This window comes from Orycteropus afer, unplaced genomic scaffold (genome assembly GCF_000298275.1).
Source record: "Orycteropus afer afer isolate SDZICR_OR568_19922 unplaced genomic scaffold, OryAfe1.0 scaffold00059, whole genome shotgun sequence".
Lineage (NCBI taxonomy): Eukaryota > Metazoa > Chordata > Mammalia > Tubulidentata > Orycteropodidae > Orycteropus > Orycteropus afer.
The window spans coordinates 5825940-5850716 of record NW_006921646.1 but is presented as its reverse complement, the minus strand read 5'-3'; the positions used below and the strand labels follow the sequence as shown (position 1 = coordinate 5850716).

Here is a 24777-nt window from a genome sequence, read left to right as displayed (position 1 = left end):
GCCCTGGAGAGAACAATCATGGGAGAAGGAAGGGCTGCTTATGCACAGGGAGACAGCTCAGGGGGCAGGAGAGTATGGAGGGATGGTCACCAGGAAGAGGTAACTATGGGGAGGAAGTAAGAGGGGAGCTGTTGCATTGTGGTAAACTGTGGTCAATGACCTGAGACAAAGTATATGTGAACTGCTGTATGGAAAGTGAATTTGCTCGTAAATCTTCACCCAAATGAAACAAACAAACAAACAAACAAACAAACTGTACTATGGAAGCTATAAAACATTAATGGGAGAATTAAATAAGACCTAAATAAATGGAAAGACATCTCATAATCATGGATTGTAAGACAGTATTGTTAAGATGGCAGATTTCAAATGCAATCAAGATTCCAGCTGGCTTCTTTGCAGAAACTAACAATCCTAAAGTTCATATGGAATGCAAGGAACCCAGCATAGTTAACACATCTTGAAAAAGGAGCAAAGTTGGAGTGCTCATACCTTCCAATTTGAAAACTTAGTCACAGACCTGCAGTAACTTTTAAGACTACGGTGCACCTGACCCAAGACACAGTATTTTCAATCGCCTCATATTCTTGAGAATGCTGAACAATGAATAAAGAAAACCGAAGAATTGATGCATTTGAATTATGGTTTCAATGTAAAATATTGAACATACTTGTCTGCCAGAAGAAAGAACCAATCTGTCTTGAATGAAGTACAACCAGAATGCTCCTAAGAAGCAAAATGTTGAGACTTTGTCTCATGCATTTTGGACATGTTATCAGGAGTGACCATTCCCTTGAGGATATCATGCTTGTTAGAGGGTCAGTGAAAAAGATTTAAGACCCTCAAGGAGAAGGATTGACACAGTGGTTGCAATGATGAACTCAAACAAAGCAATGATTGTATGGATGGCACAGGGCCAGGCAGTGTTTCACTGCAGAACTGACTCACCAGCACCTAACAACAACAGTAATCAAGAAAATGTGGTACTGATACATGATATACAAATCAATGAAATAGAATTGAGAGTCCAAAAACAAATCTTCACATTTATGGTCAGTTGATTTTTGACAAATGTACCCAGTCAATTAAATGGGAAAGAATCCTCTTCCAACAAATGGTGCTAGGACAACTGGATATCCACATGCAAAAGAATAAAGGTGGACCTCTACCTCATACCTCATGCAAAAATTCACTCAAAATGAATCAAAGACCAAGACTGAGATTAAAACTATAAAACTCTTAGAAGAAAACATATGGGTTACTTCAAGACCTTGGATTATTTTAACACCAAAAACATAAGTGGTACTCTGTAAAAATAAATGGCATTCATGAGATGAGATAGGTCAAGATCTCATGGCTATGAAAACCCCATACACTCAAGGTGATGAAAACAAACCCTACAAGACTGCTGTATCTGCTCCTCCTCCTGGTTATTATATATTTTCAGGATTGTTTGGTGTGATTTTCCATCCTCTGCCTATTGTACGGTTGTGACTTACTGGCCCTCATTTGATTTTTCTACAGGAAAAAGTACTTTCTTACAGAAATCAACATATTATTTTTAAAAAAATCTGGAGAGAAGATATTATGACTGAATATATATATATATATATATATATATATAGTCAGGTGTCAAAAGTACAAAGGATTTCTTACTGCTCTGTCATAGTACATTCATTCATTTTGTATTTGCTGGCAATATCCACTATTATTTTGTTTGCATAAATCTAATTTCTGTCAAGGTGTCATGGATTTTTAAAATCAGTATTTCATTTACAAATGTCTCAATGTTTGCTAATTTTTGCCAGGACCATTACTGATCAAGCAAATAAATTCTTGAGGTGAGGAGAGAGAGGAGTGACCATCTTGGTTACCAGGTCAGGATGCAGGCCTGGCCTGACTTGTATGGTTTCCTGTTTCACTGCTTACCTTCCTGCTTTAGCCTGGAGACAGTTGCCATGCCCTTCCCCACCTTGGTCCCAAGCCTCCCTGTCATTGCTTCTTCTCCCTATTCCGTTTGTGCATTCCTGTCCCACAGCATTCCTGGATAAGTCTGCTGTAGACCTCTGGGGGAGGGCTGAGACTCCAGAACCCTTTCTCCAAACTCTTCAATCGCTAGAGTTGGCTAAGCCATGCCTAAGATTCATTTCTCACTGCTTCCCAGGTGGCCTGGGCAGGGACACCTCTATGAGGAGGTGGTATGTCATACCTTGATCCTGGGCCCCGAAAGTGCCTTGCCCCACTGGTGACTCCTGAAGCTGGGGAGTCAGCCCTGTGCCCTGCCTGGCCTCCCCTCACCCCACCCCACGGGTATGTGGAAAGTGAGGGAGCCTGAAGATTTGGGTGAGGGGAGCAGTTTATAGAAAGGAAGGGTACCCTTAGGAGGTGTGTTTGGGAGTGGGGTTGTGAAGAAGGAATGGTTGTCATAGGTTGTTAGGGAAGAGTTGAGTCTCTTCGGGGCCTCCCAAAGATCCCTCCTTTGCCTGCCACCCCTCACAAGCACTGAGACTCTAGATACCCTTAGATAGGCTTTTATTCAGGAGTCAGGGGTGGCTTCCCTTCCCTGGTGCCTACCTTCCCCACCCACAGAACCCCATTCAGGAGGGGCTTGTCCTTCATCTGCCCCTTACCTGTTCCCTTTCCCAGCTACACAGGTGCATAGGGGGAAAGGGCACTGAGCCCCTGCCCTGTGTAGGCAAGCAGCCCCAGGGCCGGATAGGCAGGGCTATCTACTGAATCCCCCGCCCCAATAGGACTGAGGTGGGCGGGGCAGAACAGGTCCAGGCCAGGTGTACAGTCACCCAGTTGCTCCCAGAGCTCACAGCCAGCCTGGCCTTATGTCCCCAGGATCTCTGTGGATGAGGCACATGCCCTGCAGCTTTTCCCTTCCAGAGAGCTTTCACCTGAGAAGCACCTTGTTTGGGAGACTAAGGACAGGGTGCGAGAGACGGCAGAAGGGCAGTTGACCTCTTCACCTGGGAAAGCAGAGGCACTCCTGGCAGCAGTTTTGGAGGAAGCAGCTAGGGGACTGGGAAGGGCAAGGAGTTCCTCGGAAGCCCTGAGATCCTCTGTCTCTGGGAGAGCAGGCCTATGGCCACAGGGACAACTGGAGAAAGGTCACATGTGGCCATACAAATACTCTCAGAACAGTCTGCAGCCAGCTGAGAGGTTGGCTTCTCAGAGGCAGAAGCAAGGGAGCAGGGAAGTCATGGGGTAATGCTGCCAGAGACTGGCCCTGCAAAGTCCTCCTGAGGAGATGAGGAAGCTGGCTTGGGGTCTAGGCAGAAGCTGGGATGAAGGAGGGCTGTTGGGCCAAAGGCAGGGCCTACCCAGAGAGCTGTGGCCTCTCATTTTGAGGATAAGGCAATCCAGAGTAGGTGTGAGACCTGAGTTCCCTCACCAGGCCTTGCCTTTGAATGGGAGGTCCTTCAGAAGAGTCCAGACACCACCAGGGGAAGCAGTACCAGCAATCTCAGGAGGGGATTCCAGACACAATCAGAGGCCGAGTTAAACCTTGAGGGTTTTGGCTTTATGTGTATCATTGTCTTCGTGGGTTTCCACTTTGTAGGCCTTGTGGGTGTAGGCCCTGTGGGTTTCTGCTGTTCTTCTGCGTTCGGCTCTTCCGCGTTGGGGTCTTCCGCGTTGGGGTCTTCCGCGTTCGGCTCTTCTACGCTGGGATGTTCCGCGTTCGGTTCTTCCGCGTTCGGCTCTTCTACGTTGGGATGTTCTGCGTTCGGTTGTTCCGCGTTCGGCTGTTCCGCGTTCGGCTCTTCCGCGTTCGGCTCTTCCCCGTTCGTTTCTTCCACGTTCGGCTCTTCCTGCTCCGGCAATTCTACCTCTTCTGGGTTCAGCTCTTCTGTTTCTGCCGGGTTTGACTCTTCCAGTTCTTCCAAGCTCGGCTCTGCGGGGCTCGGCCCTTCTAGGCTTGGCTTCGCTGGGTTCTGCTCTGCCCAGTTTGGCCCCGCCGGGCTCGGCCCCGCAGGGCTAGGCAGCTCCGGAGTGTTGGGTCCCGCAGCTGGGTTTGGCTTTCCCTGGTTGGGGCCCGCAGGATTGGGCTTGGCCGGGTTGGGCCCCGCCGGATTGGGCTTCGCCGGGTTGGGCCCCGCCGGGTTGGGCTTCGCCGGATTGGGTTTCGCTGGGTTGGGCCCCGCCGGATTGGGCCTCGCCGGATTGGGCTTCGTCGGATTGGGTTTTGCCGGGTTGGGGTTGGGTCCCGCTGGACTGGGCCCTGCTGGGTTTGGTCCTGTTGGGTTCGGGTTCAGGCCTGACTCGGTGACAGACTCTCCAGGCAGATCTGCAGCTGCGGGTAAGGGAGGTGTCTTAGCCTGGAGACAGCTATGCCTGATCTCTCACCCACCTCACCAGTCGTGCAAGGGGGGACAGCAGCCAGCAGGTAGGCCCCTACTCAGAGGGTGCAAGCTCCCGCCAAGCCCGTGCAGTCCATGCTGGGGACAGGGTACTGGCATGCTGGAGCCAGGAGGATGGGGAAGAGCCGACAACACAGGCCTTACCTGGCAAGGATGACTGCAGGGCTGAGGTACGCCCCCCTATAGCATTAGCAGTGGCAGAGGTGTTGGGGGAGTTGGGCAGGGACCTGGAGGTGGTGTGCCCCATGTGGACAAGTGTGGTCTGCAGCTCATCTGGCTCATCTTGGGCTGGTAAAACTGAGGCTAAGACCTCACCGGGAAGAGGCAACTCATGGGGACCTCTTGCCTCAACCTTCTCCTGGGCATGGGATAGGGGCTTCTGTTTCCTTGTCAGGGACATCTTGGGGTCCAAAGATATCTCTGAACTCATAGTGGGAGTGCTTCTCTTGCTCGTTTTGTCTGCTAACTCAGGGAGGGGTGCATAGGTGGATTTGGGGGAGGTAATTGGCCTTTTATCCAAGGAGAACAGGCTGTGAGTTGCCAGAAAGGAAGGAACTTCAGTTAAAGAAAGTGGGGACTCTGCTGCTATAGAGAGGGAATCTTTCGTTGTTAAGGAAGATCGGGTCTCTGTTTGTACAGTAGGCAGAGCCTTGGTTGGTAGGGAAGCTGGGATCTCTGTTACCAAGAAGAATGGAGCCTCAGTTGTTAGGGAAGAAGGGGCATCAGTTTTACTAGAGCCTAAGGCTTCAGTTGCCAGGGAGGTCTGGGCCTCAGTCACCAGGCAAGGCAAATCCTGAGGCTCTTCCGGACCTGTGATGGGTTCTGATAAGATAGACAAGTCTGGCATTAGTGCTGCAAGTGGGACCCCACATCACTCACCTACTGCAACCAAAGTGAGGCGACCAAATGGCCTACGGAGACACATAAATACACATCCACACACCCTCTCTAGCAAATACATCTTTCATTGATAATAAAGTCTATTTGTTGTTATTGGCATAGTTGCTCCTTCAACCACCAGGACTTCTCCAGCTGAATTCCTGTTCTTAACACATCCACCACATTGCAGGCCTTGACCCTGTCCCGTCATCCCCCTGACTGTGTCCACCAACCTGGCTCCACCCACCTTTCCTTTGGACCACGCCCACCTCGTGCCCCCCACACAGTGCTCATGCCCACAGCTCGAGAACTTGGGACTTAGCAGACATGCTTCCTGTGAAGGGTTGAAATTCTGTTAATTTGAATAATGGCACCAAAGTGGCTGCTCAAAGGAGAACAAAGGTGGCTGGGGAGCTCTTCTGGGGTGGGGTGGGGTGGCCGAGGGTACTGGGTAGTCACATCACACCCAGCCCCTCCACTGTCCACGCATTGCTGGGGAGCCCGGCGAGGTTCAACATTGCCCAGCTGGCATCCTTGCCCTCTTCCTCCCCACGACTCACCACAGAGGTTCTGCTCACAATGGTAGCCCTTGGGGCACGCGGAGCATGGTGGCCCCACCTCGTAGAGCTTCTGCCTCCGCACGTTTCCCCTGCAGGAGGCAAGGAGGGTGCTAGGAGAATGTGTTTGCTTGTACCTCCACCCTCCTTCACACACCTAGACTGGGAGGATCCCAGAGAGCCCTGTGTCACCTGCCTGCCTGCCTTTAACTTGCTGGAGTGACCCAGGGTTTCTCATGGTCCTCTCAGGCCAGTGAGAGCAGACCCACCCCGACACCAGCGGTTTAAGCACCAGATAGCTCCCTCCTGGTACCTTAGGGTCTGTCCTCAGCTCTCCCCTAGGTTATGCCCACCCTTGTCCCCTTGGCTCGCTGCCACAGCACGACACAGCATAGCACTCACGGGGGCGCATAGTTGCAGACTAGAAAGTGGACATTGGAATCATCAACGTTCTGGAGCTTAGTACACAAGTGAGAGTCACAGCCTATCCGATCTGACTTGGCCCAGACCACCTGAAAGGAGACAAATCCAACAGTTTAGTCCCAGCCTGGGTAGGAAGGTAGGACTGCCTCTACCTGGTGTCTCCCCTCCCCAGCCTTAGATGCTTGGGGAAGGGAGGATGCCCTGTAGCCTAGAGAGATCTAGGCTGATGACACACAGCTTCAGGGCAAACGCTGAGTACGAGGAGGTTAGTCCTAAGCATTCTACTTTCCCCCACCAACCACAAACACCATTTCATCAGGCTGCTTCTCTCCCTCAGAACTTTGCTTCAGCTCTATTGATCTGATAGACCCTCATGAATATTTCCTGTAGGCTCTTCTTTGTATTTTACATAAGGAGTATGTCCAAAGGAATGAATGTCAAATAGTGGAATCTGCAATCTTCTAATGGTAACCATCAGGAACAGAAAAATCCAACAAAGGGAACAGAGAAGGTATTTTGGAAGTAGAGCCTCCTACAAATCAAGAAGAAGCAAGGATGTGCTCTGCTTGTTTCTAGTTGTAGTCTCCTAGCTTTCAGAAGGAGTTCTGTCTAAATATGAAATTTTAAACATCAAAAACAATCTTTGTACACTGCTATGGGCTGAGACCAGCAGCCACCCCTTGCTATAAACACATTTTTTTTTGTGTGTGTTAAAATACATATAACAAAGTTGTTCATTTTAACCACTCTTTAAGTGTATAATTCAGTAGTGTTAAGTATATACGCATTCATAATATTTTGTAATTATCACTACTATCCATTTCTGGTAGGAGCTCTGGTAGCGTAGTGCCTAAGGCACTTGACTGCTAACCAGAAGGCTGGTGGTTCAAACCCACCAGCCACTCCTCGGAAGGAAGGTTGGGCAATCTACTTCTGTAGTGATGTTGCCTCAGAAACCCAAGGAGGGGTGACTGTGAGTCAGTCCGACTCGACAGTACATAACAACAACAACAACATCCATTTCTGGATTTTTTGTCATCCAAAACAGAAACTTTATATTCATTAAACAATAACTTCCCATTGCCCCCTCCCCCCACCTAATGGTAATCTCTAATCCACTTTCTATCTCTATGAATTTGCCTATTCTAAATTATTCATAGAAGTGGAATCATACAATATCTGTCCTTTTGTGTTTGGCTTATTTCACTTAGCATAATGTCTTCAGGGTTAATCCATATTGTAGCATGTATCAGAATTTCATTCTTTCTTTTTTTTTAAAAAAAAAAATTCATTCTTTTTTATGGCTAAATAATATTCCATATGTGTGTGTATATACACACACACATTTTGTCTGTCCATCTGTTGATGGACATTTGGGTTGTTTCCACATTTGGGATCATAAAGTTTAACTTTTTGAGGAACCACCTGTTAGGGATTGAAAATCTCCCCAAAAAATATGTGTTGGAATCATAACTTATGCCTGTGGATGTAATCTCATTTGGGAAAAAGTTTTCTGTATTATGTTAATGAGGTCGTATCAGTATAGAATGTATCCTAAACCTATTATTCCTGAGTGATATAAACAGCAACATAAACATTTACACCAGGTAGATACACTCCTTAGAACAATCAACCACGGGAGCTCAGAAGGCCAGTATTTGCACAAGGAGAAATCTCAGGGCAGGAATGTATAGGAAAGAAGAGCATAGGGAAGAGGTAATGACAGAGAGGAAGTGGGAAGAGAGCTGTTCCATTGTGGGGATTGCAGTCAATGTCATGAAACAAAATGTGTATGAACTGCTATATGAAAAATGAATTTGCTCTGTAAACTTTCACCCAAATCACAATACAAATGAAAAACAAACAAACAAAAAAGAGCAGCATAGACACAGAGAGGAATAAGCAGGCAAATAACAACAGAAAGACTTCAGACGCTATCTGAAGATCGAAGCAGACTAGTCTACAAGCCCATGAGCTGCAAGGATTGCCCACTAGAGATGCTGAAGCAAAGATTTTCCCCCAGAGTGAACAGAGAGATCCTTTCCCTAGAACCAGTAACCTGAGCTCTAGCCTCCTAAACCATGAAAAGGTAAATTTCTGTTCGTTAAAGTCACCCATTTGTGGTATTTTTGTTATATCAGTACTAGCAAACTAAGACACTGCCAAATTTTTCCACAGCATGAACCATTTAACATGGACAAGGATTCCAGTTTCTCCATATCCTCACCAATGCTTGTTACCTTCCATTTTTTATAATAGCTATCCTAGTGGGAAGTGTCTTCTAAGAGTTTTATAATTTTATCTCTCAGATTTAGGTCTTTGATCCATTTTTTAAATATATTGTTTAAGATAAGGATCCAACTTCCTTCCTCTGCATGTGGATATTCAGTTTTCCCAGCCCATTTCTTGATAAGACTATCCTCTCCTATTGAATAGTCTTGGCACCCTTGTTAAAAAGGAATTGACCACATATATGAGGGTTTATTTCTGGGCTCTCTATTCTCTTCCATTGATCTATATGTCTGTCATTACGCCAGTACCACATTATTTTGATTACCGTAGCTTTGTATTAAGTTTTGAAATCAGGAAGTGAGCATCTCCAACTTTGTTCTTTTCAATATTGTTTTTGCTATTCAGAGTTCCTTTAAATTCCATAATTTTAGGATGAGTTTTTTTCATTTCTGTGAAAAATGTGTATCACTTTGGGTGATATTATCATCTTAACAATATTAAGTTTTCTAATCTATGAGCATGGGATGTCTTTCCATTTAGTTTAGGTCATCTTTAATTTCTTCAGCTTGTTTTCTGTATACAAGTCTTTCACTTTTTTGGTTAGATTTATTCCTAATTATTTTATTTCTGTGAATGCTATTGTAAATGAAATTTTCTTCTTTGGTTTGCTCATTGCCAACGTACGTTGTTGTTGTTGTTATGTGCCATCGAGTCACCCCTCCTTGGGTTTCCGAGGCAGTATCAGTACGGAAGTAGGATTGCCCAACCTTCCTTCCAGGGAGTGGCTGGTGGGTTTGAACCGCCAGCCGTCTGGTTAGCAGGCAAGTGTCTTAGCCACTATGCTACCAGAGCTCCATGTATAGAAATTATAATTGATTTTTTTTAGAAATACAGTCGATTTTTACATGTTGATATGTTGGCTTTGTATCCTACAACTCTGATGAATTCATTTATTAGCCCTAACAGTTTGTGTGTGTGTGTATGCGTGTGTGGATTCTGTAAGGTTTCCTACATATTGAGATTATGTTATTTGCAAAACAGATAATTTTATGTTTTTCTTTTCCATTTGGATGCCTTTTATTTCTTTTTCTGGTTGAATTGCTTTGGCTAGCTATAATTTCCAGTACTATATTGAATAGACATGGTGAAAATGGGCATCTTTGTCTTGTTCCTAAGACAATTTAATCATAGGGAAAAAGCTTTCAGTGTTTTACCAATGAGTATGTTAGCTGATCATATTGAGGAAATTTCCTATGCCTAATTTTTTTGTTTTCATTATGAAAGAGTGTTAGATTTTGTCAAATGCTTTTTCTGCATCAATTGAAATGGTGCATTTTTTTCTCCTTCATTCTATTAATGTTATATATGACATTGATTGATTTTCATGTGTTGAAGCACATTTGCATATATTTGATAAATCCTAGTTGAGCATGATCCATTTAATCTGCTGCTGAATTAGGATTGCTAGTATTTTGTCAAGGATTTTTGCATCATATTCATAGGGGATATTGGCCAATAGCTTCTTTGGTATCAAGGTAATGATGGCCTCATAGAATAAGTGAGCAAATATTCCCTCCTTTTCTGTTTTTTGGAAGAGTGAGAAGAATTAATGCTAAGTTTTTCTTTAAATGTTTGGTAGAATTCCTTAGTGAAGCCATCTAGTCCTGGGCTTCTTGTTGAGTGGCTTTTCACTACTGATTCAAACTTCATATTTGTTAAAGACCTATTCAGATTTTCAGTTTCTTTTTGGGTTAGTTTTGGTAGTTTGCATGCTTTTAGAAAGAAGCCCTGTGGCACAGTGGTTAAGTACTCAGCTGCTAACTGAAAGGTCAGAGGTTTGAACCCACCAGCTGCTCCATGGGAGAAAGTGTGGCAGTCTGCTTCTGTAAACATTACAGCCTTGCATCCAAGATGCAATTTTTAGTCGTCTCGTCTGGAGCAAAGAAGAGTGAAGAAAATTAAAGACACACGGAAACACTTAGTCCCAAGGACTAGTAGACCATGGGAACTTCAGCCTATATGACTCTGAGATCAGAAGAACTAGATGTTACCTGGATACCACTGCCAACCACTCAGAAAGGGCTCAAAATTGGATCCTGGACAGAATGGAAGAAAAATGTGGAACAGAACTCAAAATCATAAAAAATAGACCAGGCTTACTGGTTTGATATAGATTAGAGAAACCCCTTAGACTGTGGTCCCTAGTCACACTTCAGGCCTGAAATTGAGCTTACTCCTGTGCCTTAATTTTCAGCCAAACAATAGACAGGCCTATGAGGTGATCAGTTACACCAGAGGTATGGGAACAATCAACCATAGGAGATCAGAAGGGCAACATTTGCACAGAGAGAAATCTCAGAAGGCAGGAATACATAGGAAAGAAAAGATAACCAACCATAGGAAGGAAGTGGGAAGAGAGCTGTTAAAAAAAATCACAGCCTTGGAAACCCTATGGGGCAGTTCTAACTCTGCTGCAGGGTTGCTATGAATTGTAATTGACTCGACAGCAGTGGGTTTGGTTGGGTTTTGGTGCTTCTAAGAATCTAAGAATTGTCCATGTTATCTAGGTTGTTCAATTTGTTGATTTACGAGTGTTCATAGTATTCCTTTTTAATCCTTTTTATTTCTATACTCATAAAATCCCAAACCCATTGCCGTTAAGTCAATTCTGACTCATAGCAACCCTGTAGGAGAGAGTAGAACTATCCTATAGAGCTCTAAGTCTGTAATCTTTGCTGAAGCAGACTTGTCACATCTTTCTCCTGCGGAGCGGCTGGTGGGTTCATACTGTGTACCTTTCAGTTAGCAGCCAAGTGCTTAACCACTGTACTGTCAGGGCTCCTTTAATTTCTCTATGGTTGGTAATAATGTCACCACTTCTGTTTCACTCTCTTCTTTAGTCAGTCTAGGTAAAGGTTTGCTAATTTTGTTGATCTTTTCAAAGAACCAATTTGTGGTTTTATTGACTTTCTCCAATGTTTTCCTTTCTCTATTTTGCTTGTCTCCATTCTGATCTTTATTATTTCCTTTCCTTTATTATTTATCTATTACCTTTGGGTTTAGCTTGCTCTTTTTCTAGTTCCTTAAGCTGTAACATTAGGTTATTATTTTGAGACATTGTTTAATGTAGGAATTGATTGTTATAAGTGTCCCTTTTGGTACTGCTTTCAGGAGCTCTGGTGGCACAGTGGCTAAGTGCTCAGCTGCTACTAGAAGGTCAGTAGTTTGAACCCACCAGCAGCTGTGTGGACATGGCAGTTTGCTTTCATAAAGATGTACAGCCTTGGAAACCCTATGAGTAGGTTATACTCTGTCTCGTAGGGAAGGGTCGCTGTAAGTTGGAATCGACTAGACAGCAAGGGTTTACGTTTAGTGCTGCTTTCACTGCATCCTATAAATTTTGATATGTTGTTATTTTCATTTTCATTTGTCCCAAGGTATCTTCTGATTTCCCCTTTCGATTTGTTCTTTGACCCATAGGTTGTTTAAGTGTGTGTTGTTTAATTTACATATATTTGTGAATTTTCAAGTTTTCTTTCTGTTGTTCATCTCTAGTTTTGGCCATTTTGAATCAGACAACCATATGATCTACTATGCTGGAAATGACAAATTAAAGCGGAATGGTGTGGCATTCATCATCACAAAGAATGTTTCAAGATCTAAAGTACAACGCTGTCAGTGACAGAATAATATCCACATGCCTACAAGGAAAGTCAGTTAATACTACTGTTATTCAAATTTACACACCAACCACCAAAGCTAAAGATAAGGAAACTGAAGATTTTTACCAACTTCTAAAGTCTGAAATTGAACAAAGATGAAATCAAGATGTGCTGATTATCACTGGTGACTGGAATGCAAATGTTGCAAACAAACAAGAATCATTGGTAGTTGGAAAATTTGGCCTTGGAGGTAGAAATTATGCTGGAGATCGTATGATAGAATTTTGTAAGACCAACGACTTACTCATTGCAAATACCTTTTTTCAACAACACAAACAGCAGCTATACACGTGGACTTTGCCAGATGGAGTACATAGGAATCAGATTGACTACATCTGTGGTAAGAGGTGATGGAGAAGCTCGATATCTTCAGTCAAAACAAGGCCAGGAGCTGATTGTGGAACAGACCAGACCATCAACTGCTCATTTGCAAGTTCAAGTTGAAGTTGAAGACAATTACAACAAATCCACGAGAGCCAAAATATGACCTTGATTATATCCCTTCTGAATTTAGAAACCAATTAAAGAATAGATTTGATGTATTGAACACCAATGACCGAAAACCATAGGAATTGTGGGATGACATCAAGAACATCATTGTGAAGAAAACAAAAGGTCATTAAAAAGACAGGAAAGGAAGAAAAGACCAAAACGGATGTCAGAAGAGACTCTGAAACTTGCCTTTGAATGGAGAGTAGTTAAAGCAAATGAAAGAAATGACAAGATAAAAAAGCTAAACAGAAGATTTCAAAGAGCAGCTTGAGAAGACAAAGTCAATTATTATAGTGAAATGTGCAAAGATACGGAGTTAGAAAGCCAAAAGAGAAGAAAGAACACACTCAGCATTTCTCAAGCTGAAAGAGCTGAAGAGGAAATTTAAGCCTTAAGTTGCAATATTGAAAGATTCTGTGAGCAATATATTGAATGATGCAGGAAACATCAAAAGAAGATGGAAGGAATACACAGAGTCTTTGTACCAAAAAGAATTGGTTGATGTTCATCCATTTCAGAAGGTGGCATATGATCAAGAACCAATGGTATTGAAGAAAGAAGTAAAAGCTGCACTGAAGGCAATGGTGAAAAACAAGGCTCCAGGAATGGATGCCACACTAGAGGCACTCACTCGGCTATGCCAGGAGATTTGGAAGACAGCTACCTGGCCAACTGACTGGAAGAGATCCATATTTGTACCCATTCCAAAGAAAGGTGATCCCACAGAATGTGGGACTTATTGAACAATATCATTAAGATAATTCAAAAATGGTTACAGCAGTCTATTGACAGAGAACTTCCAGAAATGCAAGCTCGATTCAGAAGAGGCCGTGGAATGAGGGATATCATTGCTGATGTCAGATGGATCTTGGCTCAAAGCAAAGAATACCAGAAAGATGTTTACTTGTGTTTTATTGACTATGGAAAAGCGTTTGATTGTGTGGATCATAATAGATTATGGGTAACATTGAGAAGAATGGGAATTCTAGAACACTTATTGTGCTCATGAGGAACTTGTACATAGACTAGGAGGCTGTCCTCAAACAGAACAAGGGGACACTGCGTGGTTTAAAATAAAAAAGGGAGGATGTCAGGGTTGTATCTTTTTACCATACTTATTCAACTTGTATGATAAATAATTTGAGAAGCTGGACTATGTGAAGAAGAACATGGCATCAAGATTGGAGGAAGACTCATTAACAACCTACATTATGCAGACAACACAGCTTTGCTCGCTGAAAATGAGGATGACTTGAAACACTTACTGATGAAGATTGAAGACTACAGTCTGCAGTATGGATTATACCTCAATATAAAGAAAACAAAAACCCTCACAATGGGACCAATAAGCAGCATCATGATAAACGGAGAAAAGATTGAAGTTGTCAAAGACTTCATATTACTTGGTTCTACAATCAACACCAATGGAAGCAGCAGTCAGGATATCAGATGTCATATAGTATTAGGCAAATCTGCTGCAAAGGACCTCTTTCAAGTACTGAAGGGCAAAGATGTTTCCTTGAAGACTAAGGTTCGCTTGACACAAGCCATGGTATTTTCAATCACCTGATATGCATGTGAGAGCTAAACAATGAATAAGGAAGATCAAAGAAGAGTCGATGCTTTTGAGTTGTGTTGGTGAGGAATGCTGTAAGGACCATGGACTGCTAAAAGAACTAACAAATCTGTCCTGGAAGAAGTGTAGCAGGAATACTCCTTGGAAGCGAGGATAGCCAGATATCATCTCACCTACTTTGGTCATGTAAGAAGGACCATTCCCTGGAGAAGGATATCATGCTTGGCAAAGTGGAGGGACAATGAAAAAGGAGAGGGCTCTCAATGAGATGGATTGACACAGTGGCTGCAACAGTGGGCTCAGGTATAGCAAGGATCATGGGGCTGGCACAGGCCTGGGCAGTGTTTTGTTCTGCTGTACGTGAGATCACTATGAGTCAGAGATGACTCTACAGCACCTAACAACAACAACAGCTTCATTCCATTATGATCAGAAGAAATACTTTGTATAATTTCAGTCATTTAAATTTTTTTTTGTGTGTGTAATTTGTGTGAAAGTTTACAGAGCAAATTCACTTTTCATACAGCAGCTCACATACACTTTGTCTCATGACATTGACTACAATTTACCCCAATGCAACAGCTTCCTTCCCACTTCCTCACCATAGATACCTCTTCCCTGTGTCCTTCCCTCCAGTCACTGAAAATTTACAAAGACTTGTTTTGTGGCCTAACATATGATCTGTCCTAGAGAATGTTCCACGTGCACTTGAGAAGAGTGTGTATTCTGCTATTGTTGAGTAGAATGTTCTGTTAAATCTAATTTGTTAATAGTGTTGTTCAAGTCCTCCATTTCCTTATTAATCTATCTGGTTGGCCTATTCATGATTAAAAGTGGGGTATTATAGTCTCCAATTATTACTGTGGAACTATTTCTCTCTGCAATTCTATCAATTTGTGCTTCGTATATTTCAGGGCTCTGTTAGAAATCCTGGATGGAAACTTTTATCAATATATAATGTCCTTGTTGTTGTTGTTGTTGTTATGTTTCATCAAGTCAGACCCGACTCATAGCAACCCCTCATTGGGTTTCCGAGGCAGTATCACTACAGAAGTAGTTTGCCAACCTTCCTTCTGAGGAGTGGCTGGTGGGTTTGAACCACCAGCCTTCTGGTTACTAGTCAAGTGCCTTAGGCACTACGCTACCAGATCTCAGTCCCTGGTAATTTTTAAAGCCTATTGTTGGGCAATCTACTTCTTTAGTGATACTGCCTCGGAAACCCAAGGAGGGGTCACTATGAGTTGGGTCCGACTCGACGGTATATAACAACAACAACAACATTTTGTCTTATAGGAGCTCTGGTGACATAGTGCCTAAGGCAGTTGATGGCTAACCAGAAGACTGGCAGTTCAAACCCACCAGCCACTCCTTGGAAGGAAGATTGGGCAATCTACTTCCATAGAGATACTGCCTCAGAAACCCAAGGAGGAGTCACTATGAGTCCAGTCAACTCGACGGCAGTGAGTTTGGTTTTGGTTTATTTTGTCAGATAATAATATAACCACATCAGTGCTCTTTTGGTTACTATTTGCACAGAATGTCTTTTTGCCATCATTTTACTTTCAACCTTTTTGTGCCTTTGTATGTAAACAGAGTCTCCTGTAGACAGATTGAGATGGCTTTTTCTTTTGATCCAATCTGCCAATCTTTGCCTTTTAATAGGAAAGTTTAATCCATTTACATTTAAAGTTATTACTGACAAAATGGATTTACTTCTGCCATTTAGCTATTTGTTTCCTGTATATCTTACATGTTTTTTGTTCCTTAATCCCTCATTATGGTCCTTTAAAAAAATTATTTAGTTGAATTTTTGTAGTGTACTGTTTTGATTTCCTTCTTCTTTCCTTTTTTTATATATCTTTTTAGTTATTTTCTTAGTGGTTACCTTTGAATTACAGTTAGCATTTAAATTTATAACACCCTAGTTTGAATAATATCAACTTAGTTACAGTGATATACATACACACTATCCCTATACTTGCTGTCCCTCTCCCTTTATAGTATTATTGTCACAGGTTACATTTTTATACATTGTGTATAGCATAGGTTTATAATTACTGCTTTACTGATTTACCTTTTCAATCATATAGGAGTGAAAAGAAGAGCTACAAACCAAAAGTACAATAAAACTGGGTTTTATCATGAGAACTAGATGGTGCCCAGCTACCACTGTCCACCACTGAGGAAGGGATCAGTGCAGGAGATCCTGGATAGAGTGGGAGACCACTGTGGAACAAAACTCAAAATCATAAAAAAAGACCAGGTTTACTGGTCTGACAGAGCCTGGTGAAACCCCCAAGACTATGGCCCTTAGTTACCCTTCGGCCCTGGAACTGAACTCCCTCCCGTGGCTTCCAGCCAAACAATAGACAGGCATATAGGGTGAACATTTACAGCAGAGACATACTCCTTAGAACGATCAATCATGGGAGAACAGAAGGTCAGTATCTGCACAAGGAAATAGAGGGCAGGAATGCATAGGAAAGGATGACACAGGGAAAAGGTAACTATGAGGAGGAAGTGGGAAGAGAGCTGTTACATTATAGGGATTGCAGTCAATGTCATGAAACAAAATGTGTATAAACGGCTGTATGGAAAATGAATTTGCTCTGTAAACTTTCACCCAAATCACAACGAAAAATTTAAATAAATAATACTGGGTTTTATATTTACTATTGCCCCTGTGGCCCCACCCAGGCCATGCCCCCATGACCTTGCCTAGCTTATTGCCCCATGGCCCCACTTCAACACAGGGAAGCCCCACCCAACCCTCCCTTTGGGCTCTCTGGCCCAGGACCCACCCCTGCCCACATGGCCCCACCCAACCCCAACCCAGCCAGCTGTGCACCTGTGTGTAGTGTCCGCACATCTGTCCAGGTTGGCAGGTACCCGTGGAGAAGTTGTAGTAATCACGCTCCCGGTGCCACTCTGCCACAGCCATCTGCACGTCCATGCTATCGCCCGTGATGGCGAATAGGTTCTCACCGCGCCACCCACGATTAGGGTTGTGGGCCCATATGCATTGCTTTGCATAGCCCTTGGCAAAGATGGCCAGGTCCTCGTCCCACAACTGTGGGGGGCAGGTTGAGGAGGAAAGAGATGGAGGAGAGAGAGAGGGGTGGGAGAAGAAAGTGAGGATGCCCACAGATTCTAGGGGGATCAGAGCAGAACGATGAAGGTATCTTAGGGCCTCTGGGAGCTGGAGAGCACCCCTCAGGTGGTTGCCTCTTGGCCATGACCTGGAGCAAGTGGACTTCTGTGAGGAGGTGTGAGGGTGCTATTTGGAGCTATGGTGTTAACCAAACTTGGAACCATTCACCCGCTGTGTGATTTGGGACAGGTTGCCTAACCTTTCTGAACTCCCATGGGGTGGGAATATTAAATGAGATTTTGTTTGTGACAGAGTTATTATTAAAATCATTCTATTTAAAGTTAGATAGTGATGCCCCTGCCTACCTCCCAGGCACACCTCCTAGAGCTACTTGTACATGCTCTGAAGACCACAGTCCAGTGAGGTGTTCAGAGGATGGGCTGTTTATTTGGCCAGTTCTGCCCCTATCAGTCGGACTTGGGGAGTCAACACCCTTCTCTCCCTTCTCTATTCTCTCCCACCCCTTGGTACAACCCAGCCTTCTTGCCTTTACCTGCTTCAATGCTTCCCTCTCAAGTGCCATTCCCGTGTCCTCTCAACTTTTCTCAGCTGACAACTCCTTTCCCCAAAGAACAGTGTGGTATCTCACCGAGGGGCCTATTTTTGAAGGCTTGGTAACCCCAATAACTGTCAAATCTCAAAGGCAGTGTTCTGTAGTGGGGACTTCAGATAAGATGATGATGTTTTTGTTAGATGATAGGAGATGTATTTTAGGTAAAGGACCTCTGAGATTCTGTGTCCCTTTGGGAGAACAGACTGGAATATGGATCAGAGGCAGGGATTATTAACAAGTCATATGACCAAAAGGATTGAGGAGGGAGGCCTGGCTCCTATTAAACCTTGTCCTTGGCCTCTCCTGGAAGAGGATGGTTGGCCTGGCAGCAACTTTTGCTCCACCCTCTGGGGGCCCAGCCAGTTGTGAGAGCTAGATGGCCCACAAAGTGACCCTAAGGAGAAGGGGCCTTGTAGCCACACCCAATCGAGACTCGCAGGAGCAACTGCCTGGGGCAGGGATGGGAGCACTTGTCTGAGACCAACCCCACTACTGTGAACTCAGGTGAGCCCCTTCCCTTTCTGGGCATTGATGTCCCAAATCACTGGCATGATTGAGAGTCCCTCAAACTCTGGAAGATTGGGAGTGGGAAAGGAGCAGGGTGCTGGGGGTGAGGATCAGAGTGTCTGGGAGGACCTTCAAGGCTCCAGGCTAGACATATGCTCCTTCAGGATAAGGGCAGTGATATATCCCCACTGGCTGGCACAGTGGTGGCACATAGATATCAACAGATATTTTGTCAGCTATAGCTAAGATACTTAAAGCAGTGTCCCCTACAGAGCACAGCTGTAATTCCCATTCTGAGGAGATGCCTGAAGTCCCATCATTAGAGAGTCATTCCTCAAGATCTTAAGACTTTTTGGCCATCCAGAGCCCCCTGTGGAGCTGCAATAGTCCCTGTACCTACCTGCATGGCCACCATCTAGAAGCAAGCCCATTCATTCATTCATCCATTTATTTATTCATTCAATAGTCCAGGGCACTATAACAGCCGAGGATGATAGCAAGAACCAAAAAGTCCAAATCTACATTGTCTTAGGTAATTGAGTCACCATGTAGTAAATGAATCCATAAATATGCAATGAGTATTATAGGGGTAGCAAAGTGGGACACTTAATCCAACTTGAGGGTGAGAAAGGAGACACTAAGCTAAGTCTTAATAGTTGAGATGTTAGTCAGGTGGAGGGGGGAAGGCAGAAAGCGCCATATAAGCAAAGGCATGGAGGCGAGAAATAACATTTTAGTTGTGGGAAAGACAACTGTCCAAATTATAGAAGGAAAAGATGAGCAGGAGAGGAGGCTGGAGGAGGAGGCAGAGGCCAGAACACCCAGAGCCTTCTCAGAAGCTAGAGCTGTATCCCGAGGCATTGGGAGCCGCGGAAGGGTTTTAAGCAGGGTCAGGCCCATGTGTTGGGTCAGTCATTCTGGCAGCAGAAGTCAGAGGCTGGGGAGCAGGTAGGCATTGTCCTAGGAGTCCCTGGGAGCAAAAATGAAGGACTAAACCAAGGTTGGACCAAAGAGATGGCAAAGAGGGAAGGTTCAAGGAAAATTGAACCTTCTTGGAGACAAAACTGGTGATGATTGGATATGGATACTGAGAGAGAGGGATGAGTCCATGATAACTGCCACCTGCCTCACCCTGGCTCCATTCTCTCTTTTGTTAACCAAACACCTGTTGGGCACTTACTGTGTGCCAAGCACTGTTCTAAGTGCTTTATACTCATGTGATAATTTTTACAACTCAGAAAAGGAGTTGGTCTTGTTTTCATCTTCATTTTATAGATGAAGACACTGAGGCACATAGAGTAACTTGGCCAAAGTCACACAAGTAAGTGGCAAAGCCAAGTTTTGAACCCAGACCATCTGGCCTCAGTTTCTCTGCATCTCTGAGTCCTGCCCCAAAATTATCCGATGCTGGTGTCCCTACCTTCACCCTTTCTTCAGATCACTTCCCATCATGCAGCAGCTTGACCTGGGGGATCCCCTCAGTGTTCAAACTGCTTCCCAGAGTATTATCTGATCCTCTGGGTCCACTTCTGCTCATAGGCAGGCTTTGACCCAGCACCCAACCTGTGTCACCTCCAGCCTCAACCCACAAGACTTTAGGGCATCAGGGACCATACATGTGGGAAGAAAAGGTCTAGCAAGGAGACCCAAGCTTCACAGGGAGCTGTTGGTAGAGCTGGTGTAGGAGCATCTGGGGCTCTTGATTTTTTGTCTTCAGTTCCTGGTTGTCAAGGGCAACGGGGCTGTGAATGGTGGTGTTAGGTGCATCTATAAAGCCCTTCCTAGATCTTTCTCAGTTGTTCTCCTGTCTGAACCTCAGGGCAGGGATTGCCAGCTCCATGTCATAGATCAGGAAACAAAGTCACTCAGTTAGATTGACAGAGCTGAGGTTGAAATTGGATATTGGGTCACCAAGCTTACTGCTGTGTTCTCCAGGTACAACCTTGGTCCCAGGCACCAGCCATAGGGTTCTTGGGTGTTGCCCACCAATCTCCCAGGCCACCTGAGATGGCTGAAGGGGATGGGTCAGACCAGCTTTCAAGAAAGGGAGCAAGGGAGTGAATTTTAATCCTGAGCACAAACATGTGTGGACTCACCACTCACTTTAAGAAATATAATCTTACTAATGCAGTTGAGTGGGAGGGAGCCTTAGTGGCGCAGTGGTTAAGCAGTTGGCTGCTAACTGTGAGGAGGTGGTTCAAACCCACCAGCCACTCCATGGGAGAAAGATATGGCAGTCTGCTTCTGTAAAGATTTACAGCCTTGGAAACCCTATGGGGCTGTTCTACTCTGTCCTGTAGGGTCGCTATGAGTCAGAAACTACTCAGCAATGGGTTTGGTTTTTAGTGCAGTTGAAGCTGCCTCCTATCCCTGCCAATAAATACCTCTCCCTCCTGGAGAGGTAACCACTGGCTCAAATCTGGCTCTCTCATCCGGACATTTACCACGTACATTTGTTTATATCTGCATGTGTCTCCCCCCAGCATATAAATAGTCCTTTTCACATGTTTTAAAAACTTCATAGCAATATACCCTACTGTGTACATTTTTTTGAGATTGTATTTTCTTCTGTTCAACATTGTGTTTGTGACATTCAATCCACACACACACAAACCCACAGCGGCAATTAGTAGATTCTGACTCATGGTGACCCCATGTGTGTCAGAGTAGAACTGTACTCCATGGGGTTTTCAATGGCTGATTTTTTGAAAGTAGATCACCAGGCCTTTCTTCTGTGGCACCTCTGGGTGGACTCTCCAACCTTTTGGTTAACAGCTGAGCACACTGAGCATTTGGACCACCTGGGGAGCTCCATGTTGAGAAACTGAGGATCAGCAAGGTGAAGGGACTCACCTGAAACCACAGGCCTTGTAGGTGGCTGAGATAGAATTTGTGCCCTCTCTGGTTCCTGTTTTCACCTGCCTCCTTAGTACCAACTACCCTTCTGCCCCAGGTGCTCAGACCCTTCCTGCTGCTCTTCTTATCTTGGTCTTCTCATCTCCTTGGAGAGCATCTGAAAGTCTGGCTCCACCAAGGTGTTAGAACCTGCTGTGTTTCCCCTCCCAGGGACGCATGCATTTTAGGAAGTGCTGGGGAGGAGTTGGGACACTGGAGTGGGAAGCTGGGGCTTTGGGCCTGGCTTCACCAGCTGTGTGACCCTGGGCACGTCCCTCTGAGCTTCAGTTTTCTCGTCTGTATAATGGGGCTCCTTGTGGGGAACTGTAAATTATAGAATGTCAGGGGACTCTCTGTCATTGATTAGAGGGAGAGATCATTTCAGCACGGGGTGGGGGTGGGGGAGTGGGGAAGTCCTGTCCAGCACCCCTCTAATCTCAGCATGCTGCACTCACCATCTTCAGCATGTTCGCGGCCGGTGGGTTAGTCTGGGCACGGTAGAAGTTGTGTGCCTCTACCGTCAAACGTTTCTCTTCTTCCGTGAGGGCTCCAGCAGGGCCTGCGGTGGCCAGCAGCAGCAGCAGCAGCAGAAACAGCAGGAGGCTGTGGGAGCTGTGCATGGTGGCCAGTCCTCCCTGCCTTTCTCGTCCAGGGGTCTGGCAGCTGGATTTAAAGTCCTTCCTCCACAAGCACCACCCTGGCTGGGGTGGGGCAGGAGGGGCTGTGTCTGGAGGGCTGTCCTGGCTCACACAGTGTCTTGAGGAGGGCTGGGTGCCTTGGGTCCTGACCAGAGTCGAATCCACTCCCAGCATTCATCTCCCCTCCAGTAGTCCTTGGCACAAGCCTCCTTTCTCTCGGTAAGGAGGGCTTAGGTGAAGAGCTGCGTGAGTGCCACAGTGCCTTCTGAGTTGCAGAGTGGTCCTCCAGGGGCAAAATTGCAGACCATAACCTCTGCAGAATGATGGCCGGCTGCACACAGATCACATCCACTGGCTGCTGAGGATAGATAAGAGGAAGGAAACCACATGGGCCCTGCCACCAGAGGACTGGGCAGGATAAGGGAGGTATAGGTGGCTGGCGGGAAGGCGGAGGAAGACAAGATGTATTTGGTTGGGCCCAACCTACATCTAAATCCTGGTTCTGGCCTTTGCTAACTGAGATTCTGGCAGTTTCTCAAATGTGAATCAGTGACAATACTAGAGCCCATCTTATAGGGCAGTGTTGTTGCTAGTTGCTGTTGAGTCAATTCTGACCCATAGAGACCCCGGTGTGCAGAGTAGATCTATCCTATAGGGTTTTCAAGTCTGTGAGCCTTTGGAAGCAGGTCACCAGCCTGGGTAGGTTTGAACCTCTAACCTTTCAGGTGGCCATTTGCAGTACTGTGGAAGAAGAGGCCTGGTAATCTGCTTCCATTTAGATTACAGCCAAGAAAACCCTACAAAGCAGTTCTACTTGGGAAAACATGGGGCCATCATGAGTTGGAATCAACTTGACACAACAGCAATGTGAGTAAAGCACCTAGGATGATACCCAGCACAGGGTAGACCGCAAGCACCCATATAGCCTGTCCGTGGTTGGCTCCTGGCCTGATGAGGAGGCAGGACCCTGCTTATGGGAGGAGGGGCCAAGGTATTCCTACTCTAGCTGTATCCTGAAGTGGGGTTTTTCTTATGGACTAAATTTTCAGCTTCCATATACCCTCTGTGAATGCATGTGCTTGAGGGGACTCATTTGGAAATAGGATGCTGTGGCCCCTCCCACTCTGAATGCATGGAAAATATAATATAAATATCATACGATGTGTCTATTCTCTAAAATCAAGAGACTGCAGAAAGGCAGAGGGAGTGGGTGAGCTGATGTAGCAGGGCCCTGTGTGTGTGTGTGTGTGTGTGAGGGGGTGTTGGAAAGGAAATTAGCCAGAGGCCAAGCACTGGCATTGTAATGACTATGGAGGGGCAGCAGCTGAGGCACTGGCCTTTACAAGGCAGAAAGCTGGAACTAGTGCTCTTAAGTTCAGCTAACATCATTGAAGCCTGCACCCTCAGGGACCTAGGAAAAGCCCACCCACTGGCTTTGGAAGATGTCAAGAAAACCAATCCCTTCAAAAACACAAAAATGACCAGAATAACCAGTTTGATAGAGACTGGTAGAATACCCAGAACTATGGCCCTGGGTTACCTTCGGGCCTAGAAATGGACTCACTCCCATGGATTGGCTCTCAGCCCAACAATAGAAAGACCTACATGCAGAACACCTGCCCCAGGGCAATGTACCCACCTACTCTAGGGAGATGCACCCCTTAGAGCAATCAGCCATGATATACCAGAGGGGCAGCATTCACGTAGAGGGAAAGCTGGACAGACAGAAGTGCATAGTTAAAAACGTCACAGGGAGGGGGTGGTTACAGGGATGAGAGGGGAGGAGAGTTTGTTATGGTTGGGGATGGTAATTGGGGTGTGAAATCAAATATGCATGAACTGGTCAAACAAATTTGCTTTGTAAATGGCACCCAAAGCACAATAAAATTAAAATATATATATACAACTGGAGAATTCTTCAACTGGTTCAGACTGGAGCATCTCAACAGAGACAAAGGCAAAATCACATGTGGAGGGAGCTGTAATAACCCAGGGCACTTGGATCACCCCTGAGAAAAATGCTTCTGGCTTCAGCTCACAATCAGAAATTACAAAGCACCTGAGGAACCGAGCCACCATGAGCAAGAGACAACGTACACTACAAACAGGAGGATTTCTATCTCCAAAACTTGAGACGATACAACAATCTGGAAAAGACTTTCAAATAACTGTGTTTAAAATGATTACAGAAAAAGCAAAATCTGGAAAAATGACTAAGGAAATAAATGGGTAGCTGAAAATGTAGAAGACAGACTTGGAGGATAGAACCAAGCAGGGTGTGGAGGAGAATAGAAGAGTCTGGGAAGTGGGTCAGTCTGTGGGGAGGAGGAGAAGCTATTGCAGAAAATCAGAGAGGAGGAGAGAAAATGGAGAGAGGCCAGATTAGGACCACAGCCCAGACCACTGGGCAGCTCTCCCAGGGTGTTTGGCGAGTGGAGGTATGACAACTTAGGCTTAAGAGAGAAATAAGGAAACTTAAAAGAAAACAGCTTCCTGGGGAATCAGAGTGTTGGAGACCTGGCCTGGGAGATGTGAGTGGAGGCATGCAGTCCCCAGGCACCTCCTGCATGGCACTGCTGGCTGCCCTGGGGTGGTCACCTCTGTGACGTCCAATTGTGTCCTACTCCAGCAGGGAAAAATAGCTTTGTAGGCTTGGCACAATGGGCTGCATTCATTCATTCAACAAAGATCTACAGAGCTCCTCCCTCCATTGTGCCGGGCCCTGTGCTGGGTGAACAAGACGGAATGGGTTCCCACCATCATAGAGCAACTGGTTCAGTGCAGG

The 24777-nt window shown here is 45.2% G+C and overlaps 1 protein-coding gene across 1 annotated transcript; it reads right to left on the bottom strand.

Annotated features, from left to right (window-relative positions):
* Nucleotides 1-3428: 3428 nt before the first annotated feature.
* On the bottom strand, nt 3429-21974 carry PI16 (peptidase inhibitor 16). The gene is made up of 6 exons (XM_042780749.1): nt 21810-21974; nt 17097-17318; nt 6206-6315; nt 5807-5895; nt 4512-5189; nt 3429-4300 (listed from the first exon to the last, which is right to left on the bottom strand). Exons 1-6 carry the CDS (start codon nt 21972-21974, stop codon nt 3429-3431), a joined length of 2136 nt encoding a protein of 711 aa, XP_042636683.1.
* Between the last annotated feature and the right edge of the window lie 2803 nt (nt 21975-24777).